Source organism: Hyperoodon ampullatus (genome assembly GCF_949752795.1).
Source record: "Hyperoodon ampullatus genome assembly, chromosome: 14".
NCBI lineage: Eukaryota > Metazoa > Chordata > Mammalia > Artiodactyla > Ziphiidae > Hyperoodon > Hyperoodon ampullatus.
In genome coordinates this window covers 69,911,423-69,934,059 of record NC_136927.1, presented here as the reverse complement: position 1 = coordinate 69,934,059, position 22,637 = coordinate 69,911,423, and the positions used below count along the sequence as shown (strand labels likewise).

Below are 22,637 nucleotides of genomic sequence, written 5' to 3'. Positions count from 1 at the left end.
TGTGCTGTAACAATAGCATTACTATAAAACCAAGGTCAACATATATGGTCAAATAATTTTTGACAAGGGTGCTGATTATTAGGAAAATGTAAATCAAAACCATGAGACAGCACTCTCACCCACTAGGATAGCTATTCTTAAAAACAAAAACAAACCAGAAATAACAAGTGTTGATGAGGATGTGGAGCAACTGGAACTCTTGTGCACTGCTGGTGGGAATGAAGCAGGTGCAGCTGTGAAAAACAATATGGCGGTTCTTCAAAAAGTTAAACATAGAATTACCATATGATCTAGAAACTTCACTCCTGGGAATACACTCAAGAGGACTGAAAGCAGGCATTCAAACAAATATTTGTACACAAATGTTCACAGCAGCACTATTCACAACTTCCAAAAGGTAGAAATAACCTAAGCATCCATTAACAGATGAGTGGATAAATAAAAAGTAGTCTATACATACAATGGAATATTACTCAGCCTGAAACAGGAAGAAAATTCTGACATGCTACAACATGAATGAACCTTGAGGACATTTTCTTTTTTGGTTTCTTTTTTTTTTTTTTTTTTTTTTTGCTGTACGCGGGCCTCTCACTGTTGTGGCCTCTCCCGTTGTGGAGCACAGGCTCCGGATGCGCAGGCTCTGCGGCCATGGCTCACGGGCCCAGCCGCTCCGCGGCATGTGGGATCTTCCCCGACTGGGGCACGAACCCGTGTCCCCTGCATTGGCAGGCGGACTCTCAACCACTGCGCCACCAGGGAAGCCTGAGGACATTTTCTTAAGTAAAATAATCCAGTCACCAAAGGCCAGATATTGTGATTCCATTGATACAAGGTTCCTAGATTAATCAAATTCACAGAGACAGAAAGGAGAATGGTAGTTACTGAGGGCGAGAAAAGGGGGAATGAAGGAGGGTTACTGTTTAAAAAAGAGTTTCAGTTTTCTAAGGTGATGGGAATTCTGGAGACGGATGGTGGTGGGGATCACTGCACAACAAAGTGAATGTATTAGAATACCACTTAACTGCACACTTCCCCCAGAATCTTTTTTTTTTTTTTTTTGAGGTATGCGGGCCTCTCACTGTTGTGGCCTCTCCCGTTGCAGAGCACAGGCTCCGGGCGCGCAGGCTCAGCGGCCATCGCTCACGGGCCCAGCCGCTCCGCGGCATGTGGGATCTTCCTGGACCGGGGCATGAACCCGTGTCCCCTGCATCCGCAGGCGGACTTTCAACCACTGCGCCACCAGGGAAGCCCCCCCCCGCCAAATCTTTTACTCTCCAAATCAGAGAAAATACGTATGTATGGATGGATGTGTGTACGGAGATGAGAGAAATTGCAAGAAGCCTATCTATAGCAGTCACAGAGTAACTGTATGGGGATCCAGAGCACCATGTTTTCCTTTATCCTAGGACTCTGTTCCATTCTTATCAACTCCACTGTTTTGTTTTCGTTTTTTTTTTGGCCGCACAGCACGGCTTGTGGGACCTTAGTTCCCTGACCAAGGATCAAACCTGGGCCTACAGCAGTGGAAGTGCAGAGTCCTAACTACTGGACCGCCAGGGAATTCCCAACTCCAGTGCTTTTTAATTAAGATTCCAACTTTTTATAATTCTTTCTATTCTGTCACATTCATCCTGAGGGCTCACAGTAACTTCTTAACCATTTAAGCAAATTAAGAGATGCACTCAACACTAAACCTCAGTTTAAACAGAAAGAAAGAACATATCCTATGACACATGCTGATATCATTGGATCAGCAACTACTACTATACAAATAAAAATATTAGTGTTGGCCTTTTAAGGGCCCCATCAATGGTTCGCCAACAAAGTTAAGAAAAACATGTACTTAATCATGCTTAACACCATCAACAAACTCCCCAGTTTCTAGATATTCTCATGAGGAATCATCTATTTAGAATAAACATGGGACTTATGTTCCAACAGGCCAACCCTGACACAAAAGTACACTCAACTCAAAGCAGAGGTGAAACCCTATATAGCTACAACGAGTAACAGTTAAAAATAGGGGGAGCTGGGACTTCCCCGGTGGCACAGTGGTTAAGAATCCTCCTGCCAATGCAGGCGACACAGGTTCGAGCCCTGGTCCAGGAAGATCCCACACGCCACAGAGCAACTAAGCCTGTGTGCCACTCTAGGGCCCACATGCCACAACTACTGAGCCTGTGTGCTGCAACTACTGAAGCCCGCATGCTCTAGGGCCCATGTGCCACAACTACTGAGCCCGTGTGCTGCAACTACTGAAGCCCACGTGACTAGAGCCCGTGCTCCGCAACAAGAGAAGCCCGCGCACCACAATGAAGAGTAGCCTCAGCTCGCCGCAACTAGAGAAAGCCTGTGTGCAGCTACGAAGACCCAACGCAGCCATAAACAAACAAATTAATTAATTAAAAATAATAAAAAATAAAATAAATTTAAAATTTTAAAAATTTTTAAAAAATAGGGGGAGCTGGGTTTAATAGGTTTCTATGAATGAGCCTGAGCATACTGCCACCACTTGTAACATTGTTTCTATGGAGAAAATGTGACACAGTAAAGAAACCCACAGGGATCCTGACCATTTTCCCATTCCCAGAATTACCAAGGAGGGAGAAAAGGCTCAAAGTTGGCTTGTTTTTTGGCAGGATGAACAAGTCTATGACTCTGGGGGGGAAGGGAAAGATCTACACATTTACCAAACTGGTAAAGGGTGTTAATTCTTTTAGTGAGATAGCAAGAGAGGTAGTAAAAATGAGAGTATCTGCCATTTAAGTTCACTGAGTAGGCTCTCAGTGACAGTCACTGAGGACTGGACCACCGACTTCAGTCTAACAGGCAAGCCTACAGTGACAGCAGGAAAGGGCAAGCGATAGATTAAGAGGCCAGTCATTCCTGTTCTCTACTTCTAAAAACTTACAGTGGTACCTTCAAACATTGTGCTTAAGAATGCACACGATTTAACAACCAGACTTGAGAAACGCATGCACTGGAGGCTGTAGCAAAGATTACCCAGCCCCAAACCTACCATCTTCAATGGTCCCACTTAAACCAAAACAAAAATAAAAACCATAGGTCACAAGTCTCTCAGAATTAAAGTGTGGTAACACTGACAAGAATTTCAACCACAGAAGCAAAATTAGGCTATTAGACCCTTCAAGGATACCTAATTCCACACACAAAAGGCTGGACTAGAAAAAGAGTACATCTGCTTCCAGGCCCAATAAGAGCCAGGGCTCCAAAGGAAGGGGGAAGGCAGCAGAGAGCCTGTGATGACAAAGAAAGTACCTTGTTCACTCAACAAACTTACTGAGCACCCAACCACAGAACCCAGAGAGACGTAACAAACTGATGAATTACTAACTCACCACTCCCAGTAATAATGCCTGATTCATAGAATCACTTCATTTCATCTTAAAAAAATTTTTTTATTGAAGGTCATAAAAACCTTTCAATATTCCATCACTAAAAACTTTGATTAATTTCAAAGGAAAAAAAAGAAATAAAAATGAGGAAAATAAAAACACATGTTCTTTAGTTTTCTGACTGACCCCAGAAAGGCCCAGAGTTCCTTTGCTCTGTATTTTTCCTTTACACTTTCCTTTTCTAACCCCACATATGTCCACACCAACAATGCCGATTGCACAGCTGTGCTGAGCCTTTCTGCCACTGCAGCTCTGCTCTTCTCAGCCACCTCTCTGGACACTGATGTTTCCCCTTTGCTCAGAGGTACTGGTGAGATTACTGTTCTCTATTACAAAAGCCATAGAGTAAATGCATACCAATGGGTCTGGAACTCTACATACCAAACTACAAATAGTGGATACCTCAAAGCTAGAAAAGAAAAATGGGAACGGGAGAAAGAAGGAAAAGGAACTGTCATTTTTTTCTAACTCGTATACCTCTGAATCATTGGTATGTTTTCAACATAAACACAAATCATGTATAGTATAGATGTAGTGGCTAAATAATACAAAGTTTTAATAACAGCCAGTATTAAAAATACAAGTTTATTTCAAAGCTCTAAACATCTAGAAATAACCTTTTATTGCTCAACTGTCCTCCACTGAAGACTGTCTGAATCTTCACTCCCCACAGTGAAGAAGAATGCCTGTTTTCTCATATTTACAACCCTAGATGTTTTGATATTTACTAATCTTTCCTAATCTGTGACACATTAAACAAAAAGATGTTTCATTTATTATTTTTCTTCTCATCTTTCTTTGCTACTTGTGAGGTTCACCATATTTTAAGATGTTTGTTAATCATTTATCTTCTTTAATGAGTTGCCTTTTCCTCATTTTTCTATCAGACTATTCCTTTCATTAATTGTTTTAAAAGACCTTTTTTTTTCATATTAGGAATCTTAGCCCATTGTAGTACAAATATTTTCCTTTAGGATTTTTTTTTTTTAATGGCATGAGTTTGTCGATTTGCCATATAGAAGATTTTAATTTTATCAACTTTATAAATATTTTCCTTATGGCTCTGCTTATATGTATTGCTTCAAAAGGTCTTGGTTATTCTACAATTATAAAAATATTCACCCAGGTTTTCTTGTGAAGGTTGTTTTTTTTAAACAAATAGGCAATTTCCCCAACAAGATTTATAGAACAATCCATCTTTTCCCTCTCATTGTAAATGCAACTTTATTCATATGCTAAATTTCCATATATATATATATATATATATATATATATATATATATATATATATATATATATATATATATATATATATATAGGACTTCTATAGTTCACTCTGTTCAATAGGGTGGGACATAGTATTGAGATCCAATAGGGTAAGAGGTACTTAATGTTCTCACTAGGTCCTGCAAAACTTATTTCAGAATGTTATTCCAGAGAGATTCTTTTAAGTACTTCCCTCCTCCCACAAATATCAAGCTATTCATTTTAATACTCAATATTCTTGTTTCATTAGGTTGTAGAATAAAAGAGCTAACATTTTAACCCAGTGCTGAAATATTACCATTTCCACTTCTGTTCCTCTTCTTTCTTCGGCTTCTTTTTCTTACTATCTGGCTCAGGAACTTTTTTATCTTTATCTTTATCCTTATTCTTGGGTTTTTTCAATTTACCATCCTACAAAGAAACATGGTGAGAAAGCACTTAAATAAGGACCAATTACCCTTCTCGAAGTAGTTTTGGGGGGAGCCATTAGACAGAAAAACTAGAATCATGGAATATGAGAACTGGAGAAGTTCTTGAGTCCAATACTCTCAATTTGATAGACGAATAAAAATTTATTGGTACTTCTCTCTAAAGCGCTATTTCCTAAAACTCCCAGACACACGATTACCTGAGAAAGTAGTTAAAAGCATTCATTCTGTAGGGGAAGAGCCTGGGAAATTGTATTTTTTTAGCCTCAGTGGAGTTTGGGACAGAGTAATCCCAGTGTATTATCCTCACTTATTTTAAAATCTACTCATCTTTAAACCTCTTCTAATACCACCAAATAACAGGTACAGGAGACTTTTAATGTATTAAATATACAATTTGAAAGGAAATTTCTGATTGAGCCTGGTGGGGGGAAATATACTTCATTACTGCTATTTGCATACACAAAGTCATGAAGCAGTAAGCAAGCAAGTACTTGGGAAGCCCTACAACAATTACCAATTCCCATGACACTATTTCTTTGAACTGTAACCCTAGATGAGCTGTCACAGTAGCACAGAAAAAGAACAAACATAAACAAGTATAATCCATCAATACAGGTGATAAATCTCAACACACACACACACACACACACACATCCAGACAAAAATGTGCTATTCAACAGGTGGGGGTCCTGCTTAACAGAATCTAAACTCTTCTGAAGAATATTTTCCTTTGTCCTAACTATTCAATATAATTTAAGTCTTTATTCAGCAAGTTTTATATAGCTATGAAAAATGGTTTTGAGTCATCTTAAAGTCAGTTACAGAATGGCAGAACTTGAAAGAACTTTATAGTTTGGTTTGACCTCTTCCAGTTATAGTCAAGGAAACTCTGAAACAGGTTTTGTCACTTGCTCAAGGTCAAAAAGCTGCTATTGACTATGATGAGAGCCCAAGTTTACCAGAAAAATAATAGAATGTGACTCATAGGAATGGCTGGAATATATAAACATTCTAGGACTACACATGATAGGATGGTAATCAGATAAACTCAGGGAAAGCAAATGGCCTCCAGTGTACAAAGAAGGGGAAAGACTACAGTACTACACATAGTTTAAAATAGGAATGGAGAATATAAACGTGTAAGTATGTCTGGGAAGAGAAAATACTAGAGAAGCGCATTAATTCAGATAATGTTTACTGTTTAGGCTGAAACACACCACAGGAAAAGGAAGTGTTTTTCAGTTAAGACATTCTCTAAACAGCTTCTGAACAGGCATGCAGATGGTTTCATCAGGAAGCTACTGGCTACATCATATGTTTTCAAGCCTCAAAATGGGATTATCAGTCACTAGGAGCTTTCAGAACAATTCCCAGAAATGAAAAACACCATAGCCAGCAAGTGGGGTTTAATGACTGATCTTGCCATCTGGGGTCCCTACCACAATAAGACCGGGTATTAATTTAGTCTTTCAGCCTGCTTTTTTCCCCCTCCCCTGTAGGGAGAGGCTTGCTAAGACAATTAAATAAATGAAGTCAACCATTCTTTCCCCCAAATGGTTTTAACAGTTATTACTAACCTCTGTGAAACCCAGAGAAAGGTATTATTTTACATAAATGCAACATAAGCATAAAGGCAATATAGAACGCATGGAGAGCTAAAGTTTTACATTTCTTTATTGACTGGTCTGTACTGGTAATCTACATGAAAGTGGAGTGACTATCATACTCACTACTCAACATTTCACTCTCGATTCCTTGAGTTGGCTCTTACACACTTGAGCTTCTGCCAAGAACAGGCTAGTTGTCAGAAAAGCTACAATTCCCTAAATGCAGGCCCTGATCATCTCTCTACGGCTTACCTACTCATTCATATTCTTAATATGATTTCATTAAAGACACTCCTTCTGCCTTCTTGTGGGTTTGGAGGATCAGCAAAGTTCCACAGGAAGCAGGATAACATGGCAGCTAGTGTGCTGGCTCTGGAATCAAACCACATGGGATCAAATCCCGGCTTTACCACTTGGTATCTGTGTGGCCTCAGGCAAATGATTTAACCTCTCCGTACCTCAGTTTCTGCATGTGTAAAATGGAGATAATAGTAGCAATATTTATCTCTAAGGACTGTTGTAAGGATTAAATGAAATGATACCTATAAAGCGTGAAGAATAGTGCCTGGCACACTGTAAGCATCTAGTACATTTAATTTCAATTATTAATATTATTACTACTATGATAGATTACACTTTTCAGATTCACTGCCCCTTACTATCACTATCTTTACTGACGATACTTCAAGTTATCGACTTTATACTTGTGAATCCATTTTGCCCAAGACCATGGCTAAACTCAAATGCAGCAAAGCTAATAACTTACTCAACCCCTTCTCTTAGGAGAGTGCAAGATTAAGACCCCTGTGAATTTCTGACATCTTTTTCTTGAATTATTCGCCCAGTTTTTAGTCCAAGAGATAGACAGTGTCAAAAGAAGGAACCGTATTAGTATACGTTAAATCTACCACAAGCATCAAATAGAACCTTTAGAAAAGTACCTGAATTGAAACTGAGATTTTAAGGAAGGTTATAAGCTAGGAGAAGGAAAGAGGAAGAGCATATGTGTTCCAGACAGAGGGAACAGCATGTGTTACATAAAGCCCTGAAGCACAAAAGAATCTGGTGTGGAAAGAAACAAAGGAGGTCTGTGAGGCTGGAACAAGGTAAATTAGAGAAGAAGCACAAGATGCAGGGGCCAGATCGGAAGAAGCTGTAAAGAGCTTGGATTTAATCCTGTATCCAAAGGACACCCATTTAAAGGAATTTAAATAGGGAGGGTTACCCAAAATGAGTGACGAGCAAGTTTTATTAGATATAAGAAAGCACTAAAAAACATTCCTAGGGAAAACTCTTCTGGGTTGTAAGCCAAAATATGATTTCTTGCTAATACTTCCCCTGTATGTATGAAGATAGCATAGTTTCTCCAAGAACATGTCATTTGGCAGCATAGCTACGGGTAGACACCCAGGAAGGCTGAGATCTTAAAACTAACAGTGCCGCAGCCACTGTAACACACTTAAGGGTTTTCCCCAGTGTTTCCTCTGCAACAGAGCAATAAATTCCTAAAACCCATTTGGCCTTCAGAAGTTATTTTATGGAAAACTCCCTATTCCAAACTCAAGCCCCAAAGGGCCTAAGTCTCTTTACTAACCTCTTCTTCCTCTAGTTTTCGTTTCTTCTCTTTCTTGGTATCTTCTGTTTTAATTTTCTTAGGTTTATAATCAGCACTAGAAAGGGGAACATGAATACGCAGTTAACACAATTGTGACTCAGTAGTTCTCACCAATAGGATTAGGACCTCCAAACTCTTCTTGGCGGCCTCCAAGGCAGGCGTGGCTGCTATTACTCTTGGCTGGGCATTCTACAGTCAAGAACAGGAATGGAGAAAGTAAAGAAGGCCAGACCAAGGACCAATAGTTATAGTCCTATATAGAACAAAACAAACAACTTTATACTACATGCAGGCCTGGAAGGGAAGTAGAGTAGAGGGATACATACAAAAAATAGACAACACTAGAAGGTAGAAATCTGGGAAGCACACACACAGGGCAACAATGGCTACCACAAAGTAGTAACTGGAAAAGAAAGGGGAGGAAAGACATTCTCTATGAATTCTGAATATATACAAATGAGCTCATTAAGTATTTCCCTCCTCCCTTTCCATCCATCTTCTACCATAAATCCTTTGTAGAGTCCCAAAACATAATAAACTCTGCAAGACTGAAAATAATGAACAGGATTTAACCTCAATGACTCAACCTGAGAAAGAGGTACATATAAGTCTCAAATAACTGTTTTAAGTAAGAGCAATTTTATTACTTCTATACATGGAAACTTCACTCAGAAGGTACTAAAAGGCACAAATCCTAGGGAAAACTGCTTCAGCAATGAAAACTTATCTGTGGTACGTGATGATAAACTTAAAGTAACTTAAATAATTTAAATATTCTTTGGGAATTCTGGATTATTTGAAATTCCAACAATAAATATGTATTACCTTTTTAATAAGAGAAAACATAAGAAAAGTGTAAATATATACTCTCCATTTAAGCCTCAGGCACACTACTTATTTATTTAGGAAACGCTATTTCTCATAATTCAAAGAGAAATCAGTCACCCAGTCTATTAATCACAAATTCCTAATGAGCAAAAGTCAACTAATGCAGTTGTTCTATGTATTATTGTCTAAACAACTCCTTTTTGTTTAAAAAAATTAAAGTAATAAGAAATACTCACTCATCCTCGTCTCGAGGTCTCTTTAATGGCTTTATATCCTCTCTAGGAGGAGCAAAATAGCCATCATCTTCAGGTTCATCTTTAATCAATGGTGGACTAAAGAGAAAAAAATTGCTAGTTAATGAGTGGTGGAACATCTACATTATATCAAGTAATGCAAAGTAGAGGGAAGTAGCTAGTGGACGGATAACAACATACATGTGTACATATTAAAAGGTTTTCCATGAGCACTTTTTCTCACTTAATTCTCACTACAACCCTGTGAGGTAGACAGTATTGATCTCAATTACAGATGAAAAGGCGATATCAACGTTTGGGATCCAGACTCCTTATTCTCAGGATTCTTTCCACTACATCTTAGCTGTCTGTGCCAATGGAACCCACACCACAACAGGAACAAACCTAAGTTGTTTCCTCCCCTTATTTGAGGGGTCTGTGTATCTGATCCCTCAAGCGATGTGAATTGATTATTCTAGTGCTCCAAAAGCTAAAATATAGCTTTCACAAAAAAAGGAATAAAAATGTATTCCCCAAACTTGAGTCCCAAAACAAACTGAAGTCATTCTAAGCCAAATCTATTCACTGTTCAACTTCCTCCTTTGGTTTACTGACTTTATACGCAGAAGAGTACCTTGTCCTATTTTTGTTAAGATTCTGCCTTCTGAATATAAAAAGATGATTCTGTTAGATGACTATCTTGAACCTAAAAGAGGAAGGGGTAAGTTAAAAAACCAATGAGACTGGACTTCCCTTGGTGGCGCAGTGGTTAAGAATCCGCCTGCCATATATGCATGGGACACAGGTTTGAGCCCTGGTCCGGGAAAATCCCACATGCTGTGGAGCAACTAAGCAACTAAGTAGCCTCACAACTACTGAGCCTGTGCTGTAGAGCCCACGAGCCACAACTACTGAGCCCACGTGCCACAACTACTGAAGCCCGCGAGCCTAGAGCCCGTGCTCTGTAACAAGAGAAGCCACCACAATGAGAAGCCCGCGCACCGCAACGAAGAGTAGCCCCCGCTCACTGCAACTAGAGAAAGCCTGCGTGCAGCAACGAAGACCCAACACAACCATAAATAAATAAATAAGTGAGTGAATGAATGTATGAATGAATAAATAAATAAATTTAAAAAAAGAAAAAAAAAACACCAACCAACGGGACCAACAATCACCACAGCCTGGGATGTTCCCTGGCCTGGCACATCTTGTTGCAACTGCACTGCTCACAGCCAGAAGCATCTACAAAGCTAACTAACTCAGCACAGGGAATGGCCTCCAGACACAAAGACACTCATCTCTAGGGGGGCCAAAGGATAAGCATCCAGATTTAGCTGCCAAAGAAAGGATATTCACAGGGTTTCAATGCTGTCCCCCCATCCCCACTCCCACCCCAAGCATACTGGACCCCCTTGCTTGCAAATGAATTTGAATGTTTAAACAGATTAGCTTTCTTTCCTTATTTATGCACACTCCCCAAATGCTGACCTCTATAGCTGTTTCTCCCCATGACGGAAACCACTGACACAGCCCCAAGTGTCCAAAATTTCCAAAAGCTTTGCACCAGAGAGAAAGAAATGCTGCCATTTACCCAACTAGTTAAGTAAATGCTAGATCCTAGTACTGTCATGAGTGAAGTTAAAAACACTTGGGAAGGGTTACTAGGCCTGAAGAAAGAATTTTTAAAACAATTACCAGAAAACTGTTCCATCCAGTGAAGCATGTGGATTCTCTACCACTATACAGATGCAAGCTAGAGAGCAGTCCAGCAAAGTGAACACAGAGACCACTGCCTCGAAGGGTGTGCTTCTGACCGTCTAGCCCAGAAAGTCTGAAACTGAACCCAAGACTCCACACCAAGTCCAGAGAGTCTAATCATATCTTAGTTTAATAAAAGTTCAAGGCAGTCTCCTGGCAGAAAATAGTTGCCCTGTGTTCAGTCACTGTTAATCTAAGAAATCAGAATGCCCAGCTTTGAGCTCTAATGCTTCTTGAATTTTACTATTCTGCATTCCTAGAACAGTTACAGAACATGCCTGAAGAGGGCACTTGCTTCTCCCTGGTCTAAGGGACCCAGAGTAAATGGCACAATTTTCAAAAATGTTCTCAAACGAAACTGAAAGTTCAAAGTTTCAAGGAAGCAAAACCGTCAAAAGACTTTGCCCTGGACAGTAATGCAAATACTCCCCACAACTCCTCGTAAATCCATCCTGCCATTCAGTGGAGCAGGTGAGAATATATGATCATATAAGTTCTGGGTTTTTTGAAACCAGAGGAGACATTCGGGCTTATTTTAGGAAGTTGAGGCTGATGAGGAAAACAGAATCAAAATGGCCCCAAAAAGTAAAGGAAAAGTGACCTCTAGATTGTGCATATTTTCCTTTCCTCTGGAAAAGAGATAAAATATTTCTACTCAAATCTACACCTGTCCCTAAAATGCAAATCAAGTTAGTTTCTATATATGAGCCTCAGAATAGGGGCAATTCAGAGTAGGGGTTCAGAGTAGGGGTTTTTCAGGAAACTCCAAAATTACTACTAAGTATAGAGTTTCTTTTGGGGGTGACGAAGATGTTCTGAAATTAGATACGGATAATGGGGAGGTTACATAACCTTGTGAAATACTAAAAACCAATAAACTGTACACTTTAAAAGGGTATATTTTATGGAATGTTAAATTATATCTCAATTTAAAAAAGCTTCTTCCCGTCAACCTTCTCCACTCAAAACAGCCTTCTAGAAAATGTGCTGGTCAGTCTCACTAAATGGCACTCTACAAATGCTCACATTGGCTTAGACCAAGTCCTTTCACTGCCAACTTCCTCGAAAACCTGGAGATGGCCAGTCAGTGCATTTTAGGTAAGATCAGACAACACTGTAACGTGGGCAGCTGGCCTACTGGACGCACAGAGAAAGAGAAGCCAAGGCAGCCGAGGAATCTTACCTAGAAAAGCCATTTTCCTTCTCCTTTTTTATTTTTGCATCCCCAGAGGCTCTAATCTGAAAGGTAAAACAACAGTAACTGATTAGTACCTTAAAAGGACTAAACTTGAAGAAGCTTCTACCTTACTTGAGATGATCTGGCCTCCACTCTTGGGGCATCTTGATCCCAGACTGACTCTTCTTATTAGCAAAACTAAACAGGTGGACCAAAGGTCTTGACACTTTTCTAAGACTCCTTTTTAACAATTCTTCAGATGAACTGTCCAATTTACTGAGAAATGTTTCCCTTCAAAATGGTGGCTTTTTACCTTTAAATGATGGTAGGTCCCTCTCCCTCAATAAATATACTCCACCTCTCAAGGATTTGCCCTTGGCAGTGCAGACAAGAAATAAAAAACCAAACCAAAACAAAAAGGAGTACTTTATTTCCTATCTTCTCTGATTTAGGCAAAGTATATTTACTTTTGCCCTCCTTCAACTTTCCAGACATTACAAAAATCTTCACACATACACTCAGAGGAATACACACACACACACACACACACACACACACACACACACACACACACACACACACACACACACACACACACACACACACACACACACACACACACACACACACACACACACACACACACACACACACACACACAGAGGGTACCAATGGAAGAATACAAAAAATAGTACAGTGGCTGTCTCCAGAAAGGGAAAGATAGACGACAGTGATTTGAGGGTAAAAGGGACATGTATTTCTCACTATTATTCCCTATTTCATATTGTCTGAATTTAGCAAGTCCATCCAGCATTACCTTTTTAGAAACTAATATAAAAACTTTTTTTTTAAAAGCCTATGCACAGTACTACTACTTATTCACAGCCAGATGTGCATGTCACATGTACCACCTTCTTCAGCCCAGGTGGGAAAAAAAACAGATTTTACCAGCAATGAGTTCATTAGGTTACAAGCATCCCACAAAGTTTGTTCTACAGAGATTTGGCCAGCAGAATTAATTTTCCCCATGAAAGAAAACTGACTTTCCCAGAAACCCTACATCCCTCAATTTATCCATTTTCCATATAAAGTAAGGTAATGACATGGATAGGTTTGGTGCATGAAATACAATGGTAAAGGGCTTTGGTTTTCATAGTTTAAGACTCTGGTTGGCTCTGACGTCTCCTGACACAGACCTTTTTCACTCAAAGGCCAGGGAATCTTACTAGTCCATGAAGGTACTTTCAATACCTGCTTTTACAGGTAAACAAAATTAAAAGTACAGCCCACACCTCTTCATTCCCCACTGGAAAGTTCTGTACCTTTTCCTCCTTTCGTTTTTCCTTGTCTCTGTCTTTGTGTTTGTCTTTATGCTTCTCTGAACTTCCATCTTTGTGTTTGGTTTTCTCCTTCTCTTTGTGTTTCTTTTCAGAATCTTTATGTTCACTGTGAAAAATAAGACACAAACAGTTAGCAGAGTAGGGACAAACAGAGTAGGGACCACAGTGTTCATATCACAAGATTAACTCACAAGATACCCTGAGATAACATGAACCATGGAAACTTGCAATGCTTTAAATAAATAGTCCTGACAGAAGGTTCAAGTAGAGGCTCTTGGCTACATCAGACTTTATCTTGCTTAATGTTTTAATTTTTTCGAAGGAGCAAAGGAATCAAATAGAAAAAACATTAGTCATTCTAAACATACCAGGACATTTTTTTAAGTTACTAAGACTATGCAGCAAACCCACTGTATTTCTACAACATTCTACCAGCAGAAAACTATAATGAAAGCTCCAACTTGAGCTCTCACATCTGATGTGAAGAGGTAAAAACAGTTCACCAAAAATCATTTGGTGGCTCAGTGCCAGATGTGAGACATATCACAAAGGTAGCCACGCCAGGGCTTTGTGCAGTCAGCAGCCCAACACAGTCAGTGTTTCCTGCCAGCTTAGGAAAAGCTAGTCACTTCTAGCTTTTCTAGCTAGGGCTTATAAATCCTGCTTGGTTCTTTCCTCAGAATAAGAAAAGATCCATCTAAAAGCAAGGGCATTTCCTGTGCTAAACATTTAAAACCTTGCTTTTAAAGGGGTTTGTGGGCACACTGGTAGCACTGTAAAAAGGTGCCGCTTCTCTGGAAAACAAAATATGACATTACAAAACAAGAGCCATTAAAGTGTTCATATCCTAGGTCTAGCTCCTCCTGGATATTTCTCTCTGGGTAAAACATTACAGAGAGATGTTCATTTTGATGCCTCCCATGACAAAAAAACAAACAAGAACAAATAAATAAACAAAAAAGCACCAAGAAACCAGATACAGCCTTGGTAAATAACAAGAGGGGGAAACTGTGATATATCAAAGCTATACATCACAGTTATCATCATCATTATGTAGCTGTTATGCTATAATTTGTGAGTCCTACAAATATACATGGAAAATGTTTATGACACAAATGGAAAAAAGGAATATATAAAATGACTGCAGTTATATAAAAACATGCATGTAGACAAAGACTAAAGAGCAAAAATCACAAGCTGTATTTTAAGGTGAACACTGGATGACTATTTTCTTCAGTACACTGGGCAGGAGGTTTAGGAAACTTGCTCACCTCAGCAGCCAATATATTCCACAAGTTAACAAAAGAGAGCATGAATTCAAGTGCTATGAGTTGGGGGTCACCCCAGACACCAGACAGCTGACAGCAACCCCAGCTGACAGGGACAGTCAAACCTATAGGCAGCATCGGCTCTTGCCTTTCCCGCCATAGACTGCATTTCCTATCTCACATTTACCACCTTCAGCACAGGAGGAAAAAAATAGATTTTACCAGCAGTAAGCTCATTAGATTCCAACCATCCCACGAAGTTTGTTCTAAAGAGATTTGGTTAGCATACTCAGCTACATCAAAGGCCAAAAAGGGAGAAACAAATGATGGCGACCAGTTAGGTGAGAGCCCCAGAAGGTGGATTAGGAGAGCATCGCTATCACTCACATCTCTGGGCACAAAAGGAGCCCCAACTAAAGATAGGAGTTTGGATAATAAATAAGCAGAAACTCTATGAAATCCAGCCAGGAGGGCAGGGGGACTAGTATGAACAGGACTACAGATTTAGGGAAGACCCAGAGCTACCACAGATGGAAAATTAAGCAATGTCCACTTTCCTTGGTTGATGTACTCCTCCCTCTATGTTGTTCTCATTACGTTGTTATTTAGATGTGCCACACACTGAAAAATAACAAATTTCTATATGAGCACACTTTTCTTTTTAACTCTAGTATGCCTGGAAGCACATGATGATCAATTTTTCCCACCATGCTTTATATTCTCATCATTATTATGATGTCACTCTCTACTCAATGTGCTCTCTCTCATAATCTGTTTTTACCAAAACGCAACATTTTATAAACAAATTTATCCTTTATTTTGTACAAAATGGCTCCCGATTACAATAACACTCTTACTTCCAGTTCTCATTAATTCTTCCAGCTTTAGAATGGTGAAAAAACAAAGTTGCCAAGATTGCAATTGATTCTTTAGGAGTTTACATATATGAAATCATAGGCCCATGGTTTTGGTATTACCAGCAAAATGTCTGAGCTTACTATTCTATATATAAGCACTGAAGTTCCAGTTTTTGTTTTGTTTTGAACATTAACTGTAAGAGGAATTAATGGTCATCTACAGAAGTTTCTGCCTAAAAGCAAAAAATGTGGAAAATTACATCCATAATATTAATGGGTGGATATATACATCCCTCCCTAGACTAAGAAAAAAGATAAATCTAAGCAAGCATTGTGCTGCTCAGTGCTTTCACAAACATTATTTCATTCAGTCCTCACAACACCTGTGTGAAGTAGGCTTTATTATCCCCTTAGACTGATTTAGAAACAGAGGGGCCAGCGGTTCTTATTCAAAGTTACAATGTTAGAAAGAAGGGCAGTTGGGATTTAAGCTGAGTATTTCCAGCTCCAAGTTCAGAGCACTTTCCACTAAATGAATATCATTACAATTCCATGAAGTTGATACATACCACATAAGCGTAGTCTGGTGTTGTTAGAGACAAATGCATGTCCACTCTGAGATTTGATGTATAAGATCAAAACTTTATTCTACCATCAGTGGAAACTTTCTAGAATAGAGATCTAGGATATCTGAAATGATAAAACCCTTGGGACAGCTACTTCTCATTTTGTCTTCCCATGAAACTCTAAATGGCTGACTTAGGAATCTAAGTTTAGGAATGCTCTATATTCCTTATTCCTTTATGCTCCACCTCCACGCCTCCCCCACCCCCACACCCCCCTTGTTCTCTTCCTCAATGAAAGCAATTCTTAGAACATTAGTCTGTTTCACTAGAAAACTGGCTCTCTGGCCTTCTGGCAATCACAGCATGCGCACCATAAGTATACACATAGGCCTCCAGTTTTCTGCTTTGCTATTCATTACCACACCAAACAGAGATCAGGGAAAAGAAGTCAACAAATGACATGGCAATGAGATAGTACCCAGGCCACCCCAGGAAAGTGAAAAAAGTCAGTACTTCCTCTGCCTGCTAACCAGAGGGAAATCTATTCAGGAAATTCAAAGTTCCTGCTAGAGTAGTAACCCCTTTGTAGGTCATAATTAATCACAAAGACCAAAATGAGATGAAACTATCAACTTGACTCTCCAAAGGCAACTCACTCTTCTCTATTCCCAACTGTTTAGATATAAGAGAACAAGTTTAGATTTTTAGACTAAGTGAGTTCCGGTGATTCAGGGTTAAGGAACATCTTGTGGTACAATGCATTCCATTGGGGACTATTAGAAATACGGGTTTATGAAGCCCTGTTAGGTCTCTTTTTTTTTTTTTTTTTTTTTTTTTTTTTTTTGCGGTATGCGGGCCTCTCACTGCTGTGGCCTCACCCGTTGAGGAGCACAGGCTCCGGACGCGCAGGCTCAGCGGCCATGGCTCACGGGCCCAGCCGCTCCACGGCATGTGGGATCTTCCCGGACCGGGGCACGAACCCGTGTCCCCTGCATCGGCAGGCAGATTCTCAACCACTGCGCCACCAGGGAAGCCCCCTGTTAGGTCTCTTGAACACAATGCTAACATCATATCTACGTGTCAGGTGCTGTTCCTGTCCCTGCCTCCAGAACTAGAGACCAGAGCACCGGGAGTCCTAGCCCTCATCCATAACCCCACACCGACAGGAGTGCTGCCCAAGAGCGAGCCGCAGTGGTAGTCTCTCCTAGGAACCTACCTCAAGTAAGTAGCAGATGCACTTGGGGGTCCAAGTCCTATCATACAGAAGCATGTCTAAGGCTGTGCCATGGAAGTCAGAAGCAGAATTTGGCCAGTGGTAGAAAATGCAGCCAATCTGGATCAGTTAGGCTGACTCATCACCATTCAGGATTTCCTAACATGCACCTCTTTTTCCAAGACTTAAAACTGGCTTGACTTTCACACTGGCTTAAAGGGCAGCACCTTTCCACTTATGATAGTGAGATGATGGAAATTGTGTCCAGTGCAGAAGAGGAGTTCATATGCTGACTACCTGTTTTAAGAGACATTACCCAGGGCTCCCCTGGTGGCACAGTGGTTAAGAATCTGCCTGCCAATGCAAGGGACACGGGTTCGAGCCCTGGCCTGAGAAGATCCCACATGCCTCGGAGCAACTAACCCTGTGCGCCACAGCTACTGAGCCTGAGCTCTAGAGCCCGCAAGCCACAACTACTGAGCCCATGTGCCACAACTACTGAAGCCTGCGTGCCTAGAACCCATGCTCGGCAACAAGAGAAGCCACCGCAGTGAGAAGCCCACGCACCGCAACGAAGTGTAGCCCCCAGCTCACCGCAACTAAAGAAAGCCCGCCCACAGCAACAAAGACCCAACACAGGCAAAAATAAATAAATAATAAATTTATTTAAAAGAAAAAAAAAAAAGAGACATTACCCATGTCTTTATACTGATCCTGCTACTTTTCCAGACACAATATGTAAAAGTCACAAAATGGGTTTTAAATATAACTGAGGACTACAATACTGGCCAGTTTGGGGCAGCAGTACAGGTGACTGTAATACTGAAGAAACTTCAGTGAGGATAAATAAGAAAAATAAACTAGAAGAAAAGCTTAATAATGACCACAGTAAGGAAACACAAAGATCTGAAGAACAAATACATTTTAAGAATGAGTTTGGTCTGGGGTACACTGAAGGCCAAAATACAGACAGTAGCTGGCATTCCTAGAACCTCTGAAATGGTCATACTCTTGGATGAAATATGAATTTCATCATCAGGAACTCACAGAGAAAACATCCAATTACTGGCTATACACAGAAGCCAGCTCCTTGGCTCGGGGCTCATGTCTGTCTGGGGAAAAGATCTACCTAACATCAGAGCCTAGACAAGCAAAAGTCAATGCCAAACAGAGTAAATGGGAAGATTCAAAGTCACCTCTCGAGTGAGACTCTTGTTGGACCTGAGTAGACAAAAGAGAGGGTTGACCAGGGTTCCCCTAGACACTTAGGAAGAAGAATGGGAGAGAGGGTGGAAGTAGGGGTGGCAGTAGGAAGCCAAGAGTGAAAATATTTTCTTTCTGCAAGAAGGCATTTGCTGCCTCTTTAGGAAAAAACCCTGTGTCTGATATTCTGGGAAGCTAGGATGTTGGCTATGGGAAACCATTTTAATTTGTTAAAGAAAACTAAAACAATGGTCTGTCCTCTATCAGCAATAAAAATATGTAACAGATACTTAAACAGTACTAAGTGCCAGGCACTCTTCTAAGCAATTTAATCCCCATTACAAAACTGAGGTAAGTATTTTCATTTTACAGATATGGAAACTGAGACGCGGGAAGATTCAGTAACTTGCCCAAGGAAATACATCGAACGAACAGTAACTAGGACTTAAACTCAGACAGTCATGCATTTGACCACTCTGGTGCCTTACTCCCCAAACAAAGCCAAAACGAAACACTGCTAAGGGGAGAAGAAGCCTCTTTATCTTCTGCGAATAGGACCTAGCCACTAATGGCTAAGAGAACAAACTCATTCCAGCAACCTGCCCACTTCCTCAAGGCAGCAGACCCCTGCAGGTTGCAGCCAATGGAGTCACAGGGGATTCCTATGGGAGAGCCTAGAAAGATTCCAGGCTGTGAAAGGAGGAAACCCTTCAAAGGAAAGCAGACAATTAGAGCTTAAATAATGTTTGTTCAATTAAACATTCTAGGAGGTAAATTCAAAAGTTGCCTCTTGAAAAAATGCAGCAGCTAGTTTCTGAAAGGCTCGGAGAAATGAAGATTTCTCAATGCTCATCCACCATTAATAGGTTACTAAACAAAATCCCAAGAATTATTAAAACTTGGGAGTGGAATCGTAGAAATTATTTAATCCTTTGTCTGCAGGCCAGAGCAGATAAAGGGATGTGCCCAAAGATGCCAAAGCCGATACACATTCTGAACACGCATTCCTCCCCTAAGTCCTTTATCTCTACTAATAGGATGAACAGTCACACAGTTATCCGAGCTAGGAATCCTTTTTCTTAGACCCCCTCATGCCACTTGTGGCTAAGTCCTATATTTCCCTTTCTCAACTATTTTCAAAGGCTTCTTGCTCCTTTAGAATCAAGTCCCAGCTTCTTAAAATAGCATTTAATAGTTTTGCCTCAAGCAATTTTTTGGAGCCCTCATTTTCTAACCCATCTTGTTAACCCTGGCATCCGCCTAACTGGATTCTTCCCAGAGCAAAGTACATTACAATGCTTCCATATTTTGTTTATGCTTTTCTCGCTGTCTGGAATGTCACTTTTTCTAGCCATCACCTTCCCTTGACAAGATCTTAACCATCTTTCCATGGCTAGCTCAAATACCCTTTCCACCATGAAATCTTCCAAAAAAAAAAAGACTGTAGGTCATTATAATAGGGCTAGATATCATTGAAAACCAGGGCACCAAAATAGATGTTACCAATAAGTAGCTACTAAATTAGATTCAACTACCAAAATCAACAGCTTCCATTTATCTGAATGATATTCTACCAGGCTTTGTGGTAATCATAATAATCTCAATTACTGAGTATGTTACAGTTTCCAAAGAGCTTTTATCTGCATAATTACATTGAATTCTCCCCCAACACACTTGAAAGCTTGACCAGGCTCGTATTGCTAGCAACACTCAACCAAAATGGGAAAAGCCCAGAAGTTAAGCGGCTTGGATAAGGACACACAGCTAGTAAATCAGAGAACCCAGCTTCCCCACTTCTGTGTTAGTGTGCTTTCCACTACATCACACTGACTCCCATGTGAATGGTGGTGGTACTCAGTTTTCTCATTTCTAAACTACCCAGTCTTCTCTATTTACCTATGTTAACTGTCCATTTCCCCCAGACAGGTTGATATAAGGACATGTAGATAAATGGAGGGCTTCAGCAACAGCTCACAAAAAAAGCAGTAAACACATCTTTTAAATGTGATTACTTTCAGAAAAACTGCCTCTAATCTGAGAACCAGTTGCTTAATTCCAGTGCATTTCCCTACAAGCCTATGTTCTCTCAACTCTAATTCAGGTAGGATTTGGAACTGAAGGGAAAGCAGAAACCAAAAGCATCCTTATTCTCACACTGACTGTATAAATTAGCACTGCCAATGTGGCTGGAAAAGCACTTCCCTTACTATTTCACAGTAGTTCTCTCTATCTTCCCTGGTCTTCCACAAAATTGTCACTCCACCCTGAGTGTCAGGTTTAAAAATGACAAGAGATGCACACAGTCAAAAGCCAGCAGGAGAAATCTTACGTTTCACACGTGACAGTCCTTTGTTTTCTAAAAACAAGCCTCCCCCCAATTGCTTTTAATGATGTTGTATATATAAGAGGTCTAGTATTAAAGATAATTTATGCTAAGAATGCAACCTTTCAAGAGAAGTATCTGGTGAGATCCTACAAGCCCAGTGATTCCTTAGCATCTGGTAAGAGTATTCCTTTTATTTCTTTAGAGAGGATTTACATATTGCTTTAAAGGACCTCAAGTGCTAAATATCAATGCTAATGGAAAGAAGCAGTATCAGAGACAAATAACAGAAGAAATTATTTTTATTTGACTTTGGTAGAAACTTCCTGTGATGTTACAGGCCAGAGAGTCAGAGATGGGGTTTTCACAGGGTCAGAATTTAATGAGATTAATACTTCTAATGCCAAAAACTTTAGGGATTTGGGGCCCAAAGAAAGAGGCAGCGCCTGAAATGATCTGGCATTTTAAAACCTAAGCTGCCTACAATATGCATATGAGAAAGAGATGCTTGTATTTAAACACAGATAGTTTAGCAACAACTAACCTTTCTTAGGGAGGGAGATTGTTTTGTTACGTTTTGTTTTTTACTGGAAGGAATAATGTAGTGGGAGAAAAATTATACTAGGACTCAGAAGCCCTGGTCTCTCCTCCTCGCTCTGCTACCACCCTGCCATGTGACTTTGGGCATGTCACCTCAGACTCATGTCCACACAAAAAAGAGATGAGGTGGAATGAGCTTTAACACCCCTTCCCCTATTTTGCACCTTGAATTAGAATAATAAAAGGAGAAAGCATATAAGATGGGATCTCCTAAGAGGTAGGTCTAAATCCCATTCTATCTCTGAAAGGCTTGTTTCCCATTCTCTGACACTCCAAATATGCAGTACATATTACTATGCAGGACAAAGAAGCCTCCTGGATTTGGGTCCTAAGTGTAGCCTAATGAAAAATGACTGATGCTAATATCTAGCAGAGAAGGAGGGAATATAGAAACACATTACTGTAGAACTTGTTTCCTCATATAGATAGCCACAAAATTAGGCAGGGTTGATGAGCAAAGTGTTAAAATAAAGTGAAGCATTTTGGAACAGAACATGCTACATCTTAATTATTCTGGGCTTCAGAGGTGATTAAACAATCCTCAAGGTTTCCTTAATATGCTAAGAAGAAAAATGAAGAAACCCAAAACTACCGTTAAGATCAGAAGTCACTTAAAAAGGAACACAGTGTACAGGATTTTACTGGACCATAACCAACACACTTGCTTTGTTGCAAAGAGGTAGTGTGTCAGGAGAGGTCAAAACAGGAAGCATTTAAAAGTCTGCTTACAACACATCATCTGGTTAAACTGTCTTAAACTTACTCACATGTGAATTAGAGATCCAGGGCTAGATTTAGTCATATATAAATAGAAACTCAGAGCAGGTTCTTCCAATGCCTTTTGGCAAATAGGCTACTGTTTTCTCAAGTATTCTGATTAGAAATGAAGAAAATATTAAAAGGCACAAAATTGCGTAGAACAAATTCCTGACTGCC

The 22,637-nt window shown here is 40.0% G+C and overlaps 1 protein-coding gene across 4 annotated transcripts in view; it reads right to left on the bottom strand.

Moving 5' to 3' along the window:
- Positions 1 to 22,637, bottom strand: part of TOP1 (DNA topoisomerase I) — a gene marked incomplete at its 3' end in the record, with an annotated part of 84,269 nt that overhangs the window by 27,778 nt on the left and 33,854 nt on the right. For 2 of the 4 annotated variants that reach the window (XM_079718702.1, XM_079718703.1), the window contains exons 4-8: positions 13,654 to 13,777; positions 12,338 to 12,393; positions 9,400 to 9,495; positions 8,315 to 8,390; positions 4,981 to 5,093 (exon numbers count right to left, since the gene is read on the bottom strand). In XM_079718702.1, the coding sequence (XP_079574828.1) occupies positions 4,981 to 5,093; positions 8,315 to 8,390; positions 9,400 to 9,495; positions 12,338 to 12,393; positions 13,654 to 13,777 (465 nt within the window). The remainder of the gene's footprint in view (positions 1 to 4,980; positions 5,094 to 8,314; positions 8,391 to 9,399; positions 9,496 to 12,337; positions 12,394 to 13,653; positions 13,778 to 22,637) is intronic. The other 2 variants (XM_079718704.1, XM_079718705.1) reach the window with 2 other exon arrangements.